The sequence below is a fragment of the Bidens hawaiensis genome, unplaced genomic scaffold (genome assembly GCF_021521415.1).
Source record: "Bidens hawaiensis isolate Kalapana, Puna unplaced genomic scaffold, B.hawaiensis_p1.1 tig00024637_1, whole genome shotgun sequence".
In the NCBI taxonomy this organism is placed as follows: Eukaryota; Viridiplantae; Streptophyta; class Magnoliopsida; order Asterales; family Asteraceae; genus Bidens; species Bidens hawaiensis.
The window spans coordinates 307,384-326,629 of NW_027493896.1; the positions used below are offsets into that span (position 1 = coordinate 307,384).

The window sequence follows — 19,246 nt, forward strand, 5'->3', positions numbered from 1 at the left end:
TTTTTTGCAATATTGGCAGCTTAAAGAAAAAAAAACCTGGAAACTATGTACGACGATAATCGTATACTTGTCTTTATAATTAAAAGATTCCATGTAAAACAAAGCGCTATACACCGGCTTTTAGACAAGATATTGCTTCAGTTGCAGGGACTACTGATACCGAACTACTTAAAGCCGGCCTAGATGCATGAGGATGTTGAATCACTACCAAAATCAAGTCGTTTGAGCTCTTGTTGTCACAAGTTGGCTGCAAACATATCCACCCGATATTTATTAAACTTAAAATAACTAATGTTTATTAGTAATTGTATCTGTATAAAAACTTTAAACATCACTTACAACTCCAATCTGCCATTCCCGGCTACTAAAATCTTTAAAAGACGCCGCATCAAGTTCCTGCAACAACATAGTGACCGTTAACTATCATGTATGAACTACTGAAAACGAGAACCTTTTTTTCTTATTTATATTTTTGATAATTTATTTAACGTACGATGCTGTAAATAGGAGGAACAATTATTTGTCGTTTAGACTTGTGAGTCGGCATAACAGAAAATCTCGGTGCCAAATCTTGCGACCTGAATATCCATCTGTCGCAGCAGGAAGATATTATTAGCACACCCGACGACAACATTAACTTAAAAAATGACATAAAGGCGCGATTTTTGAGTACCCAATATACAGAAAAATACAAAAATGGGCCCACTCGCGAACTAGTAACTTCATCCAATAGCTTTCAGCCGAACTATCCATGTTGATGAAAATCTGAAATACATATACACTAAACTAAATTTTTCGATATGTCAAAAGTCAAAACCGCATATGATATTAAGTTACTTTCCAAGTTTCAAAATTTATTAACCAATTTCCAAGTTTACCCTTAAACACACACAACTAACATTAATAAACAATATTTATGGACCCAATTTCCAAGGGCATTATTGTCATTTGGAAAGCAAAAAAACAATAATTTAATCTACCTTAAACTTTGTGTTTTTCAATCTAAGACACTTTGACCGGGACGGAGGGAATATTAACAATAAGTAAAGAAATTTACCGAAATTTCTGCTATAGCGACAATATGCATCGCCCCTTTAAACTTCTTGAACATAAGGTATTTGGTATACACAGCATCATGCATTTCTTGAATATCTTCATCTTCTATATAATTCAACTGCTCCCTCAAGAGTGATAAATTCTGAGTTATATGATTAAATATCACAAAGAATATGAGCAAATAGTCAAGCATTAGAAGAATCTGCATATTTTAACATTCAAACAATTAGCATTTAATAAAATAAAATGAACTGCAGTTATAATAATAGTTATGTAGACTTACTGAGAAGTAAGGTATAGATGCTCGGTGACCGACAAGGATTAAATAATATACACAACCGAGTACAGCCATAGCTCGACGTTCTGGTACTGAAAGACGCTCAGAAGTTATGCAGTAGCCGTGTGCGATAAGTAAAAATGACATGATTGAAGCTGTCTCGAATAGTAATCCGGTTACATATACACCAAATGACATCCATAGAGAGCATGTTTGGAAATAGAAACATGAATACCTGCAACAGGTCAGACATGACACAATAATAAGACATGACATGTTAAGACATGATTTTGTGGTGCTAGACACGAACATGACGCGATAACTAATCGTATAGTTTTTTTTCAAACACGGACACGTACGATAAATATCACATATGTAGTGAAACAAAAGTTCATAAAAGTCTAAATTAATATATAATCTTTAACTCATTAGGAGCAAAAATTTATAAAAGTCTAAAATCAAATCATAACATCCACTAAGTAGGGAATATTTTATTTTTAAATAAAAAATATAACAGGTTATTAACAGGTTAACAGGTTTTGTGTTAACAGATCAAGATGATCATGACATACCAGAAGAGAAAAGAGAAGGCAAGCTGCAAGGATTTAACACAAGGAACTGATGCAAGTGTCCATTGTAAACTGTTCACCTGCTCTAATACCATCACACAATAACCACACAATTAAACAAAGTTTACTTCAATAAAATAATAATAATAATAATAGTAATAATAATTAAAAAAACAGCTTTAAATACTATATCCAAAAGTCTGTATATCAAAACTAAAGATCCTAGTGTTTGAATACACAAAAAATTTAATAGAAATACAGGATCGATTATGGATAGGGGTGTGCGTGAAACCGATAATACCAATCCAAAAACCGAAACAAAAACTGACGGTTTGGTTTTATGTTTTTGTAAAAACCAAACTTATGGCTTCGTTTTGGTTTTGCATGCAATGAAAACCAAACCGAATTTATCGCTTTTTTTTTGTTTTTTTTGGGGGGTTTTTTTATTTAAGTGACTTATACAAACTTAATAAATATGCAACTCACATATTTTAACCCAAAGGTATTATGATTGTACTTATTATTAAGGGTGTAAACGAGCCAAGCTGGAGCTCGACGAGGCTTGAGCTCTACGTCTTTTTCTAAGTGTGTTAGTTTTCAAAGCTGGGGCTCGCCTTGTTTATTATTTATTAATTCATTTATATACGTCTATAACTTTCTTATACATTTTGATAAAACTTTAAACTAGCTTAAGCTCGGCTCAAGCTCGTGTGGCACCTTATAAGTTATAATTAAGCGAGCCAGTGCTCGGCTCGAGCTCAATCGTGCATTGTAAAATTAATACATAGAAGTCCAAAATAGTTAAATCTTATAAATAAACAACGCACTAAGGCTCGTCGAGCCGACGAGCTTAAACGAGCTTCCCTGACAAAGCTAGGGCTTGGGCTCGATAACTAAACAAGCTTTATTTGAGGCTCGGGCTCGGAAAAGCTTAACTCGTTTCGAGCTTTTTATCAATCCGAGCTAAAGTAGCTCACGAGCAGCTCAGCTCCTTTGCACCCCTAGTCATTAACTTAAGCCTAAATATAGCATAAAAAATATTTTCTGCCTAAAATCTTCAAGCTCAAATGGTAAAACCGAAACCAAACAGTTTTCTAAATTCAAAATCCGAATCCGTTTTTTGCATGATATAAATATAAAGATATGACCTGAAAATGACGATTAACATAGGTGTTAATGATCCAGCAAGAACCGAAAACGATCCAGACGGAGGTGAAAGACGAGTACAGGTACGGTAGCGGCCAGTAAGCTTCGTTGACGGACGGATTTGATGCCTCCATTGATGTAGCAAGTATGAGAAATAGGTGAGAGTTTATAGTTTATATATATAAGCTTTCATATTTAATATATTTGTTATATTTTAGAAACAAACGTCTCTTTTTATTTTCCTTAATATCTCATGGTTGGGTTGGTTGGCCTAATATAACTTACGTACATCTTTTTTCTTATATATATTACACTTACCACCCCTTGTGTTTTCACCTTTTAACATATTTGATCCCTGGTTTTTAGTTTGTAATCTTGCTTTACTTACTATTTAATTGGATATAATTTTATCATCAACTTTGACTTCCTTTGTAACCTGTTTTTATCATATTGGCTCCATTTGAAAAGGTTATTTTTTTCATTGTTTTTTTAACGTTATCTGTCACACATCATATTTATCTGTTCTGATCGTAAAATGAAACCTTGTAAAAAATCTCGATTTGTCACTTGAATCGTGCTCCAAAATGCAAGTCGGGTCAAAATTCGTTCGGTTCGTCGTATAAATCCATGTCAAACGTCATCATGTTGTATACTAATTGCAAGAGCGTAAACAAGCCTAGCTAGCCGTCCGGCCTTGACTTGTTATAATTATGTGTCTAGAGCTAGAGTTTGGATAGTGAGGATTTTTTCTATCTCTAGCTTAACTCGTTTGTTATTTATTAATTATTTTATTTGTATATGTATAGTTCTGCATATATATTTATTATTTATGGCTATATAAAATATTGTATTTATTGTTTAATTATTTTTTTGTTATAACTATACTAGTTATACTAAATAATACTTCTTAGGTTATATAAATAATAGGCGGTCGAGTTTTGGTTCGTTTATTAATGAACTATAACATATGTTCTAGCTCGATTAAACTTGGCTAAATTTAAACTTTTAGCGAACATATCTCGACTAGTTTAAGTGTGGTTTAACTCATTCACACGATCTAAAATTTCTAAGGGGAAAAATAATAACATACATGAAATGGGTTATAGTTAATATATATATATATATATTATGATAATCAGAAAAAAAATGCAAAGATTATGGGGAGAACTGAAATGAATTAGGTACTTGTGAAGTAGTCATGCAATGCAACAGATCCACTCCCATCGGCATGTTTTAATATTAAAAAAACTTATATTTTAATATATATTGTCATCTCACAAATCTACAACAATTAATAAATAATATATGTAGCACCTAATTTGCATAAGGAAAAGTGATATGTAAAGTATATACGGCTGGAGAAGAATTAATGATTTGCTTACCTAAGATACAAGAGCCAACATTAGTTCAACAAACTCACTAGCAAACAAATGTCACTTCTTCCTATATATCCTATTTTAGGACCAAACTATATATATATATATATATATATATATATATATATATATATATATATATATACGGTAAGAATCTTAAGAGAACCCTTTGCAAATTGAGAACTTTGAGAACCATTTTGAACCACTAAAAACACCTTTAAAAAAATATTTTAAAAAATCATAAAACAAAAAATAACAAAAATTTTAAAAAAGTAAAAAAATCAAAATTCTTATATTTCTGTCCGGTTTCATTAAATAAAACAAAAAAAAACGTTGTATTATACACATATGTATAATTTTATTTAATATTTAATTACGTAATATACACATATGTACAGTATCATTTATCTTAAATTATACACATGTGTATAAAAAAATCATGTAAATGTACATATATGTATATATTATACATATGTGTATATAATTTGCTAAACCGAGTTTTTTTTAATGAAACCGGGATGTTAAAATAAGAATTTTGGTTTTTTTACTTTTTTCATTTTTGTGTTTTTTTTATTTTATGATTTTTTTTATTTTTGTGTTTTTTGTGGTCCAAAATGATTCTCAAAGTTCTCAATTTCAAAAAGGTTCTCTCATGATCCTGATCCTATATACATATATATATATATACACACACGTATATGTGATGTAAAAAAAGTTCACAATATATATCACTTGGAATTTTTATCATCATTATATATAAAAGTGTTTATTAGATACTTATATATTTATGATATATATTAAAAACTACTATACTAAATAAAATACTTGTTAATGTTTGGGGCTTGATCAAACGTGCAAGTAAATCTTGGACTCGAGCTCATTTATTAAAGAAGCTCTAATTTAACTTTAATATTCAAACTTCTAGAAGACAAGCCTCAAATAGCTTAAGAGCGAGCGACTCAGTTCATTTATACGTAGACATTCTTGCTCAAAGTCGTTCTTTCTAAACGTAGAAATTAAGCTCCGAGGAGATGATACATGTAAATATGTGTGTTTTGTGGGGGAAGTGATTGTGTCTATTTATATGTGGGTTATCTAGCAGCATATAAACATGCATAATGTGTAAAAAGGGATACCCGGATTATAGATATATAATCAAAACCAGTAACAGATATGGACAAACATCTGCATCATGTAAATGCGTTAACACATATTTTATACCATGTAAAATGGGTTAAACGCATTGTTTGTTGTACAATTCGTTCCTCTTTTTCCCTCGAGCCATTAGTAATATCTATTTATTACGAAGTTGCCACTGAGTCAATACCGTCCTTTTAATTGATTTGGTTACAAAACTATAAATAACATAAAATTGCAAATGTTCGACAAAGAAAAAAAGATTGAATATCCATTGTCAATTAGGTTCTGCCGATTTTCTTAACTGATACCATAAAATCAAGAATTTTATCAAAATTTAAGTATAATATTGTTACATTTGAAAAAAAAAGGTGCATTTTTTCATTCAATGGACTTTTCTATTTATAATAGCTTAAAGTGGGTAGCGGTACCTAATATGCTTCAACAAACAAGCGGTTCAAAAGGAAAGACGTCAGAGACACCCAACAACACGACTAGCAGTTTAGATACACATTGTATCGTGGATCTTATCAAGGATACCAACATACCACCTAGCGAACCACAATGCCCGATCGGGAGAGAAAAATCAAAGGCAAAACTCGTCTCAAGACGAGAAATTGGAAAAGGTGTTGGAAAGGTGGGAGAGCGTTAACACCACCTACGGGAACTGCAAAAGTAAAAAAAATCGACTTAAATGAATTGAGAGTGATCAAGATAATTTAAAAATATTAGCGTTAAACGACGATCATCATGAAGGGGTAAGATAGTTAATGGCGAAGATTCACAAACGGCTCAGGTTGTAGTTTGTTTATCTTATTTTTACTAGTTAATATTAATTTATCGATGTTTTAATTAGTATTATGTGATTTTTTTAATCAATCTTTAATAATAATAATAATAATAATAATAATAATAATAATAATAATTTTTTTTTTTAAGATGAAGAAGTCGATAAGAATTTTTTATGAATGAGTAAAGAAAAACACTTTGCACATGAAATCTGTTCGGTTTTTAGATGAGTGATTGTTCTAGTTGGGCCAAAGTTCATTAGCAGATTCTTCTCTAGCTCATTAAGTTGGTCTATGATGTTAAATTGCTAGCCCATTAATGTGTTAAGATCTTATTGGGGAAGAATAACATATCATCATTTTTATTATCTATTTGATTTACTCAGTTTTTAAAATAATAATGACATAACACATGCGTTGTTTTCTTTAGTCTTATCTGTTGGGTTTGTAGAGGTTTGGGCTTCGACATGGACCCGATTACTTGAAGACATGTTATCGAGTTTAATGAAAGATTGAAGACATGAGAGGTCTTTAGGCGACCATATATCTCTTATTATGGCCCGTTTTATGTTTTCCTCTTCTCTAAGCTAAAAACCCTGATATTCTATCTATGTATATGTCATCATGTACGTGTAATCTCTTATCATGTGTGTTGAGAGCTTAAAACAATAATAAATTCATGGTGATAGCCAGTGGTTATAGCAATAAAATTCTTGTGTTTTGTGTTCGTTTAATTTTCAGCAGTTTGATTATGTGTGTGTTTTAAATAATCGAGTTCCTAACATTATCTACTATTTTAGTATTTCTAATCATATTTGTAACTTTAGAAAATTGTAGGGCAATTTTATATATTTCTCAAAACCATGTTTGAAGTAGGGTTGTTCACGAACCGAACCGAATCGAACGCGGACATACTCATACTTGGTTTGGTTTGAAAGCGAGCTGAACCGAGCGGATTGAATTTAAAGAAACGAGCGATATCTTTATGTTTGAACTTGGTTTGGTTTTGAAACTGAGCGGCTTGGTTCGGTTTGGTTTTGCTTGATTTCGTACAAAGTTTTCAATTTTAAATTTCTAAAACTTCAAAATATCATTAATTTAAAACTTTCAACTCTAAATTGTCTAAACTTTCACCTTTAAAATGTATAAAACTCATAGTTAACAACAAAACATATATAAAACGAGTGGTCATTGTTTAAATTTGAACTTTGAATTCAACACAAAAGAGGGAAAGTTTAAAAACATAAATAAAATAGTATACTTATATATATATATATATATTATATATATATATATATATAAGATTGATTTATTTTGAGAACCGCTTTGAGCTTTAAGAACTCGAAAGAACTCAACGTAACAAATTTTTTTTTGAATTTTTTTTACACATGTGTAATATATATATATATACATAAAGTTTATATATAAAACTAATAAATAAAAAATAATTTGAGCAAAACGAACCGAACCAAACCGAGCGAGGCTTTGCTCGTGCTTGGATTGCTTTTAAACCGAACCGAGCCGAACGGCTCACTTCCAAACCGAGTCGAAATTGAACAAGCATTTTTCTAGCAAAATTCAAGCGAACGACGAACGAGTGGCGAGCGGCGAGCAGTTTGGACAACCCTAGTTTGAAGTGCATTGTTATATATATTATAAACTTATATATTTCTCCAACCCATATGATCACTTATTATATATATTGCCACTCATAAACTTATTTAGAGAATTCTAAGCATTCGATTTTATAGCACTTCTATAGGTTTTGTTCTATACATCTTAAATATTAATTTCAAATAAAATTTATTTTGTTATTATTTTTTTGATATCACATGCTATTGTGTGAAGGATGGATGATTGTGTTTGTATGTTGCACTAAAAGATTGATTCAATGTATGTTGATAATCATTTCGTTTCTAATTGCATTTAAAACAAGTTATTGACTATTCAAAGATGAAAACTTGTTTCACTAAAACAGAAAACAAACAATCAACAACAACGTGTTTTAAGACGATTCATATATATTGAATGATGCCAAGGAATGGAATGGTATATCATGTTTGTAGGTGCCCATTTATTTCATATACTTACAAAAAAGAATGATATAACTTAAAATATAGATAATGATCTTACTTATTAACTAACTAACAAATCAATATAATAGTTAAATGAATAGTAAGGGGCTGTTGGATAGCCATTTAATCATTCCATTAAGAACCATTTAATCATTCCATCAAGAAACATTTAAAAAACGTTTATTAATGGTTTATGAAGCATCTGGTTAAGTTTTAGAGGCACGTTGAATGATTCAGAGACTATATCTTAATGATTCGGTATAGAATTACCAAAAACCCCGCATTTTTTAATTTGATAATACTAATGGCCTAACTCAAGTTCCATAAAATAATTTTGTTGCAAAAAATGGTCATGTTATTAAATGATTGACATGTTGGATTTGTGCAATATGCATGTTATATGTCCGGTTTATTTAACTTTTAAAATATGATTTAAAAGCCTTTTACATCTGTATATGTATGTTAGACATGCAAATCATATATCAACAATAAATGCAACCTCAAGTCTCAACTCCACATACCAATTATTATTGTCAATTTTGCCTATAAAAAGCTTATATTTATTTTTAATTTTCTTTAAGTATTGACTAAGCGAAGACTTTTCAAAAGTCACACATCAATATATATTACTCACATCTCGAACATGTTTTGTTGTGAAGTTCTTCTCTTATCAACAATCAACATGCCTAAGACACATTGATAATGTTTTAGATTAAACATCTATTGTTAGCTGAACATCCATCCTTAACGAGGTTTGTGGTGGGATGTGTAATTTACCTTAAGCCTCCCAAACACCCATGAGCTAATCATTCTCTATAAGATTTTCCCATCATTTAGAATCATAGAAGAATACTTTTGTACCAATTTCTAACATATGGTGCTCATATTAGTTTATAGTGAAATAATTATAGAGAGCTAAGAGCATTTATAACAACAAATATTCACAAATCTTCAAAAACACTAATTTTCTTCAACAACTACAAACTTCACTAAAAATTATTAAACTTGTATATATAAATATGTGGGGTTTGGATCAAACCCAAATGCATTTTATGACGAGAAGTGTACAAATAATTAAAGTTATTATGTTAACACTAAAGTATTTATTATTATACTATAACTTTTGAATTAGATTAATTATTATTGCGATATATTATTTTTTTACAACATAATTTCTCTTGTTCAAAACTGTAATTACTTTAGTTATTTGTATGTTTAGTATGTTAATTTTATTTGTACCGGATCTCACCTCTAAATATGTGTGTGTGAGATGGAGATTGAGAGAGTGAGGTTTTGGGTTTGTCCGCTAGAAAGTCTGCATAAGCAAACTTAGTCCACTGACTTCACCGCCACAATGGTGCAGAGTTCGGTGCTTGGTTTGTTTGCTTGATTCCAGTATTCCACATCACGTCATATGGATGGATAAATATTGAAACTGGTGTACATGCTCTAACAACTTTGTATTTAACATGTATTATTAGTAACGATCACTTCACATGAAATTACGAGATTTTTAAATGTTTGAAAACGATATCTAACGTTGTTACATGATATCAAAGAGGGCAAAAAAACCATAACTTTCAAAAAGAAACAAACAAAACTACAAATCGATAAGGGCCAACCGGTACTATGGGAAACAACATGAACCGGGTCCCAACCCTCCGTTGGTCCGTATACCCTAAATGGTGCATTATTCGCTTCTATTCAAAACATTTTCCATCCATCAACCCCACCACTAGAGCTAAAATAATATCATTACATAAAAGTCTTATATATAAAACTTGGTGAACAAACCAATTATATAAAAAAACAGAAGAAAAAAAATCATATAATATTATAATTGGTCCTCACTCTATATATACTATGAGGAGTGTTCTGTATTCGAATCGGAATCACAAAGAATTCAAATATGAAGGTTCGAATTTAGTTTTTAAAAATTCGAATTAGATTTGGTAATGACTTTCGACCGGATTATTTTGATTTGAAATCCGAAGTCAAATTATACATAGTATATGTGTGTGTGAAAAGAGTATATTCTTTCATACATGGGATACTAATTTACAAATATTAACTTTAGTTTGAAAGTTCCCACTATAAATGTTGAGTTTAACTATTTGCCCTTATTTTGAACCTTTTATCATGTTGCTAGTTTACATTTATATTTTGAATTGTTATGATGATGGTTCTAGTGATTGCCATTTACGTTTGTTATAGTTTTAGAAAGCAAATTAATTAAATTACATTTTTAGCCAAATTCTAATTGAGTTTTAAATTGGCCATGAATAGTTAATTTGAATTTGATTACGAATTCGAATTCGAATCAAATCAACTTTGAATACAAATTTAATTTAGAAAATCGAAATACGAATAATTCAAGTATTTGAAATTCAATTCGTTGAACTCGTCTCATTTATACTTGAATAAACTTTACATTAGTTAAATTATTAATCAAAATAGCATAAGACTATTCATAAAATTCCTAGTTTAAAAGATAATAAAACTATTATTGTGAAAAAAAAACGCAAATACCTAGAATATTGTAGATTTCATATATCTTAAAAAGTGTATAAATTTTATAAAACCAAATTTGGGTTGGAATACTTTCTATTAAAAAAAACTATACTATCTTTTCTATATATAAAAACACAATTTGATAGCACTTAAAACATTTTAATTCAATGAATCCAATAGATAACATCTATATAATAACAAGTGTCATGAACACTATACGTACAATAATGCTAGTAGCCTTGTATCCAACATTATATAACACATTTGCATAAGCCTCTTGAACTAAAAAAACAACAATATGTCACCTAAGATTAACAAGAGACCACATCCAGAAGATGCAAGTGATCACAAGCATCCAGTGTACCGAGGAGTCCGAAGACGGAGATGGGGCAAATGGGTGTCCGAGATTCGACAACCACGACAAAAAACACGTATTTGGTTAGGCAGTTTTCCAACACCAGAGATGGCGGCTAGAGCTCATGATGTTGCGGCTTTATCTATTAAAGGTACGGCTGCTGTTCTAAACTTCCCACAACTTAAAGACAGTTTACCTCGTCCGGCTTCTCATTCACCACGTGACGTCCAAGAAGCTGCCGCGAAAGCAGCTGCTATGCAACAGTTTTTCTTGCCCGAGAGTTCGGTGCAAAGGCAGCTGCCATGCAATAGTTTGTCATCTGCGGGTAATGTTTGTAATTTAGTTGATGAGTTGGGTGAGATCATTGAGCTGCCTAGCTTGGATGGATGGTGTGAGTCGTCGTTGTCTAGCGAGTTTATGGTGGAGACGGTGGATAAGTGGATGTATCCGTCGTGGGTGGTGGCTGACTCGTCGGACAAGATGCCGGATAATTCCATTATTGTTAAGGAATCCCAGTCGTGAGACTGTGAGTGGAATAACTTATGTAAAAGTTATTGTCACGTCACAGTTATATAGGCAGTGAAGATTTAACTAACTAAACTCTGAAAAAAGTGTGTAGTGGTTTAACTAACCACTTTATTAAAATAATATTCAAATTAATAAATTAAAAATAATTTAGGCTAAATTAAAGGGGATGATGTGTATTTTTTTCTTTTGGATTAGTAAATTAAATGGATTGTGAAAATGAGGCATGGGGTGCGGGGGGTTTCACACCCAAAGCGGCTCACGCTCTCCATGTTAAAGGGTGTATGTAGTGGTTTGGTTGGCGTTAATGCTCTAACGTTAGTGGGGCGATGCCCCACTACAACCATCCTAAAACAGTAAGACGTCTTTTGATATTGTTTTCTTGGAGAAAGAAGATTAGGGTGTTCTAAACCATAGTATCATATGTAAGCCTTAAGGAATGTTTTTGCAACATGTCTTAGTGTCTTGCCACATGCTCAAATTCATAAAATCAAAAATATTAAATATTTAAATATGATATCTTAGATTGAAAACATGTGACAAGCATGAAGCTTATTTTTGTTGATCAGTCATGGCAAGCTAGCAGCCATCATACCTGTTGTGTGCCCCAACTTGTAAATAATATTAATTTGAGAAATTAACAAACAGGACCAAAACCATATCTTGAGCAACAATCATGAATTCATAACAAAGATAACTTGAACAACAGCAACACACCCATGAGAGTTTGGGGATTCTTTCATATAGCGTTTTGTTTTCAGCGTGCTGTTAGTGTTAGCTACTACGTGTAAGAACAGCCAAAATCTATTATGTTCGTCGAAAAAACTTCATGGTTAAACATCTTACGATCTTAAGACAGTACGTATGTAGAAATGGACCTCAAGAAAGATTTTTTTTTTAATCTGAGAAACTCTTAAGCGCTTCCATCACCAAAATATAATACTTTTGATTCATTTTTTTAATTTGTAGCTAGGTTATTAAAAAACGAGTTAAAACTATGTGATTGGATTAAAAACGAGTTATTCGGCTGCCTATGAGTTAAATCAAATGGGCTCAGATTAACCTTCATGGCTAATTAGGTTGTTGATATAAATTCAATATGTGCTAATATCACATGGGCTTGAAAGAATTGAGAAGAGGGCTGCATTAAACTATTAAAGAAGTTAAAAGGACTGGGTGAGTGGCAACAGCCTTTTCGGCTTGCTGTTGTTGAACAAATTAAAAGGGATTAGGCCATGTGTTGTGGCGGAGAAACTTCGGGCGCGGAAGAACAACCATGTCAGCCCCACGGGCGCCAAACATAGCCTCCATGGACGCTAAAGGGGCGTTGCCCTTTTTACCGTGGAGCTCAGGGTCGGCATGGGGGAGATGTGATTAAATTTCTTTTTTTTTTCATTAATAATTAATATACAAAACAATCGTTTATCTCTACCTCACCATTTAAGGTTTAAATGCGTTTTAGGGTTTGGATACTTTCACTAAATTTTTATTAACGAATCTGATTGACCGTATTATGTGGCACGTCAGCCCTAAGGGGGGGGGGGCGGGGTGTTACACTAATAGTGGGAGTTGATCACCAATACAAAACAATCATGCTCGAGGATGACGCCAGGTGATTTATGATTCTAGAATGCGTACTTTAGGTAGAATTTGATTGTCATTTGTAAAGATATTAACTTGAAAATTGACGTTGAAAGGGAGCGATAAAATTAAGTAATACCAAGGGTGGTTCAGTCGATCTCATAGGGGGGTTATTTATAGGAGATCAAAAAGTTCAAGTAAAATAATAATGGTATGTTTATATGAGTTTAAGTTTATCTTTAGTTTGTATAGAATATGATTGATCGTGTAAGGGTTCTATAAACTCATAGTTATTAGTTTTTTTCGATCTCTTTCGAATAAATTAAAAGGAGTCGCTTTTTGTTCTTGACCAAGCCGTGATTCGGTGCCCATGTTTGGTTATTCTTTGATATCACTTGTTTAAATGTAACAATACAATCACTAAGACTTCATTTAACATATTTAGAGAACCCTAAACATGTGATTTTCAATTATAATCAACATTGTTCTTATTTGTTTAAAAATAGATGCCATCAGGGTATCCGTAGTGGGCGAAGAAACAAAGCAAAATGAGGCGATTTTTTTGGTGAACACCCCCCCCCCCTCTCCGGCGACAAAGGGGCGAAATGTGGGGTGGGGAATGACTATTTATCGTGTGGTTTGTGTTTGTGTTTATTATTATATATGTGTGTGTGATACAACACCATTACACCTCAAAAACAAAACTCATTATTTGTTAACTGAACTTCACAAGACGCAAGTCGTCCCGTTTTATAGTCCCTTTACTACACGCAGCCTCATGTTAAGACATGATGATTGTGCTTGTATGTTGCACTAAAAGATTGTTCAATTAATGTTGTTTTTAATGCATTTAAGGCGAGTTATTGACTATTCAAAGACAAAAACATGTTACATAAAAATATGAATACGGACAATATCGACTTGGTTTGAGTGATCGATGACAAAGAAGGGAGCGGTATATCATGCTTGTGGGTGCCCATTTATTTTATATACTTACAAAAGAATATATCTTGCATGAGAATGCATTTGACATGGTTGGTTTTACGATTTGATATTTCTTACAATGTATATATAATGATCTTATTCATTAAAAAAATATCCAACATCTATTTAATCAAATGAACATATGAACAATATGAAAAAATATAGCATACATACCATGTTGGACTTAATGAGATCAAGTGACGCGAACAATTTCGATATGTTTGTGATAACTCATCGTGACTCTTTCAATACTATCAAAACAAAATACCACACAAAATATACCCTAACTTACTCCAACTCTAACTAGTAGTTTACCTGTCCGGTGGACGGGAACATCAACACAGGAATGCGACGCTTATATTAATTAACTTAAATGAGCAGAAGACAGGCCATATTAAATACTGAGGTCATAGGGAACAATAAGTGTATGCATGGTTATATTTTGACGTGTTAACTGATATCTTTTAGGTTTGTTTCTTGCTATACTATGCAATCCACGTTATGTGAACGGGTTGTATGTTTTTGCCTTACCCAACGTTTGACATCTTAAAATATGTATTCTATAGCAATGTATGTATGATTAAAATCATTATAAACTTAGAAAACCAGCCCGATGCTACGGCAGCATGGTTTTTTTAGCAGGACTTGCAATGTTTGATTAAAGTAGGGTTGACTATATGCAAACCAGGTTTGTGTATGAGCTAAATGAAACGAAAATAACAAAGCAGAGATGGCACTAATCATCTTAAAATTATTTTTTGCATTTTAAATTTGTTAATATTATAGCAATAATAGGAAACTGTTAAGACAATGCTTAATTGGTTTGTAGAATTTAGAATTCACACGTAGATAATTAGTAGCTAAGCTATACAGTATACACATACAAGAAGAAACGTTTGTAACATAAACAAATAAACAAATCAACTAAATTCTTGGAGCAATTCGCTGCTAAACATTTAAAAATCATTATAAACAATTTGTTGGCAAACACAAAATTGACTCGCTAACAACACGGATCCCCTTTTGCCCAGTCATGTACTTTGGCTTGTTTCAACTTGAACTGAAAACCAATTCAATATAAACTCACCAAAAGGTATTATATTTACTTTCATCTGGATTATTAACCATCTCTTTTGAGACACCATCATTTTCATCACCTTCCACCAAAAATATGGACTCTGACCTTTTCGCCTTGCTTTCTTTCATTCCCATAACCAACCCTAAGAACAAACAATACACTCCTAGTTTAGCAAACTCAATAAAAACTAAATTTTAAGTATAAAATACGTGTCATTTTGGGTATATAAGGTATGTGTACATTTTATAAACATATGCAAATAACGATTATTAAGGTTTGTGAACATAATTGTTTTACAAATATGTAGAACTACTGCATATAATGATTAATGATGGGGTGATTATTTTAAACTGACACCTTGTCATAAACACTAAGCAAAGTAGCCTTTTTTTTTTACCAAAGTATCCCTTTATACCAAAATACCCTTTTTACTAAAATTCCTGTTTTACCAAGATGCCCGTTTTTTTACAAGATACCTTTCCTTTTTTCCTTTTTTTTGTTTTAATAAAATGCACTTCAAAATACCCCTTCTTTACCAAAGTACCCTTTTTACCATGTTCCTTTTTAACAAATTTAAACTAAATTGAAAAACTGACCCATTAACAATTTAGTTGCTAGATCCTAAATATAATTTGACCTATTGACTCAAATGTTCCCTATTGATTAATTAATAATGGCCAAAATATAACATATTATGTAGCAAAATGTTAGCCAATACACACCTGAGACAAATCTTAGTCTTTTGATACACCTGGTGTTACCAAAAACTTGATATTCCAATATTGCCCTTGCACAAACCGACCATAAACAACTACCCAAAATAGCCCGAAATTAACCGAACCAACGGGTGTTTACATCTTCACTTGTAAACCAATAAATAACCCATAACTCACTGCTCCATAAACATAACTGAACCTGGAAGTAACAAAACCTCAACCTGCACAATAACTAAAATGCCCCTTGTAATCATTCTGCAGCCATTTAATTCAAGTTTTTCGAAGACCTGCAGTTTGAGTAAATAAAGTCAAACAATTGACTGTTACCAATTTACCCCTGGAATCTTTATTGCAACATTCATGTTGTGATGTTCATGTATACAGAAAACAGTGCACAAAATAAACTTTCTTAAAAGATTTTATTCACATTAGACAAACCTAAATGCCAATATACAAAAATGTATTTGTTAAAGCTATATACAAAACAATCTTTTCATCCCAATACTTAAAATACGGGAGCATATTATTAGGACCAGTAAATTTTGATTTGGCTGACCCGAAGCACTTTTTAACCCATTTTATTTACTTTCACAGTAAATACGATCACAATTTTTAACCATTTACACTAATAGTACCTTAACTCTTTAACCCGTTATAGATTTATGAAAAAGAAAGAAAGAAAAAGAAACTTAGTGTTTGGAGGCAAAGTTGCAGTTTTTACCTCAAATAGAATGCCATGCCCGTGCAAGAGCCTCACCCACCTGCATAGAAAAAATAATATAGTTTTAAAAGAAACTGACATGAAGGCGTATATTGTGCAAGTCTACAAACATCCACATTACTTTTCTAGGTATACCTGCCCCACGTCCCCGATGCTTCGGGCCTTTGGGCTTTTTGCCATCCCTAGTACACTTCAACCCCCACGCGAGGAAGCAGCTCTTTTTAAAGATATATCATTGCATACCTGTGAATTGAAAATACAAGTTATTGAGCAACTGAAGATCGTTTGCAAACTCCAACTATACATGTAACCTTGTTCCAAATATACATACACGAACTTTGCAATAAAAAATATGAAGAACTTGAATTGTAACCGGGGGTTTTCGTGAGCAAAACTGAATTTGCAGAGATGATATGTGTTGTTGTGAACCATGCATGCCGGATCAATATCGGGGGTTGGATAAAAACCGCTGGTAACTGCCGTAGGCGTGAGAAAGATGAAGAGCAAACACGTGAGGAAAAGAACTAACTGCTTTTTTGTTATCAAATGGTTGAGATTAAAGATTGTGTTATCGAAGGGTTGATATTAAAACTCACTCTTCAGTAACATATTATATATAACTAGTTTTTATCTCCCGTATTACGGGGGTTCTTTTATATTGTTTGTTATAATATTTATTTATTTTTTTTAATTTATATTTTTTTAATTGTATGAAAGTTAATAATATACTTATGGTTTGATGATAAATTGTTTCACAAATAAATGGGATGTTATAACCCGGTTTAAAAGCTATATGGTTTTGATGAGAACCAAGGCCCGTTTATATTTTTTACTATGAAATTGGTTTTTTAATTATAAATAATATTTATGAAAGTTAATAATATACTTATGGTTTGATGAGACCCAAGACCCGTTTATTTTTTTTACTATCAAATTGGTTTTTTAATTTAAATAATATATATATATATATATATATATATATATATATATCTTTTAAAAAATAAATAAGATATTATTTTTTATTATATCCTATTTTATAGGATTTTTACATAAATAATTTGATGAGACTAATTTTTAATTTAATAAGATGTTATAACCCGTTTAAGGAATATCTGGGTTTGGTATGACTCATACCCATGAATTCGGGTCAAATACATGAGAAGCCTCCATTTAAAAATCAAGCAAATCTGGTGACTCTAAAAAAAGGGGGAGCGACCACATCGCGACAAGTAGGAGTTTTATATCTTCGTTTATATATATTATAGATATTATCAATGCTGCTTGGCTCTCTAAATATAGAAACGAAAGATATACTTTCTGCAGGTACATCAGTGCCCACCTGAAACATGAACTAATCATTTTTACATCACCAAGTGATATTGCACACCGAAACAACTTTAAAGTCTACATTTTTATGTACAGGATATCTTGGTTGTACCCTGTGCAGATCAACATTCATTAGTTAAATCGAACTATATAATTAAATTATACACACACAGACATATAATCGGCTTGTTGTCGGGTAAACGGGTTGAAATTATTATTTTTAATCAAAATTAGATCTTAAATTACCTTGCTATTTCTCATAGTAGTTTCACTGTTGGCTTTTAGATCAGAATCCTAGACATCCTACATACATAATATGAATATAAAAATCATAAAAATTATACTTACAAATCATCACAATGTTAAGCAAGAAAAATTCGAAAGTAGACTTTATTTTGAGTACTTGTTAACGGAAACAATATAGACTTCATAAACGCAAAATTATAAGTAGTTGTGAAAATGTTCACATTGATCGAACTGATTGTGAATGAATGATAAAAGACATATTTTGATATTTACCCTTCATGGAATGTATCCCATAAAGACCACAGCCCAAACCCTCAAAACAAAAGTGGCTGTATTTTTAGTCAATGTTCTCAATATATGCATCTGAAAGTAATATAACACTCACCTAGTTTCAGTTTAAGAAGATAACAATAAATACACATTTAAGCTATTAAGAACATATAACGTAACAAACATACCAGATTTGAAGCAGCCTAGCCAACAGCAGCCCAAAAATTGGTCTTAACCTTGTAATTAAGAAAATTGACTTTTTAAGGAATCATAATAAAGTGGAGTTAATTCCCAAAACTATGGTAACAAAAACAGGGGAAAGAAACTTACAATCAAATATGATTTGTGAGACAGCCAAAATCACATCTATAATCCTCCATCCTTCGATCCTCGATCACAATAAGCAGATTATAAAATTCCCCGTTAATGAAGAAACAGAAACTACAATATGTAATCTTCTACAATTTAATGTGGATTTGGTTTAAATAATTAAGGGAAATTGATATACA

The 19,246-nt window shown here is 31.7% G+C and overlaps 1 protein-coding gene and 1 pseudogene across 3 annotated transcripts; one reads left to right on the top strand and one right to left on the bottom strand.

Moving 5' to 3' along the window:
- Positions 1–42: 42 nt before the first annotated feature.
- On the bottom strand, positions 43–3,505 carry LOC143569685 (uncharacterized). Of its 3 annotated transcripts, none has more exons than XM_077055541.1 (8): positions 3,051–3,505; positions 1,906–1,982; positions 1,340–1,568; positions 1,058–1,174; positions 674–765; positions 494–590; positions 340–396; positions 43–247 (listed from the first exon to the last, which is right to left on the bottom strand). In XM_077055541.1, the coding sequence occupies exons 1-8, from the start codon at positions 3,180–3,182 to the stop codon at positions 107–109; spliced, it is 942 nt and encodes a 313-aa protein (XP_076911656.1). In that variant the 5' UTR covers positions 3,183–3,505; the 3' UTR covers positions 43–106. The 3 variants fall into 3 exon arrangements, with proteins under 3 accessions (XP_076911656.1, XP_076911655.1, XP_076911654.1); XM_077055540.1 differs by having other exon boundaries at positions 1,058–1,198; XM_077055539.1 differs by having other exon boundaries at positions 1,058–1,258.
- Positions 3,506–11,227: 7,722 nt separating this feature from the next.
- LOC143569687 (dehydration-responsive element-binding protein 3 pseudogene) lies at positions 11,228–11,935 on the top strand (annotated as a pseudogene).
- Positions 11,936–19,246: the final 7,311 nt, after the last annotated feature.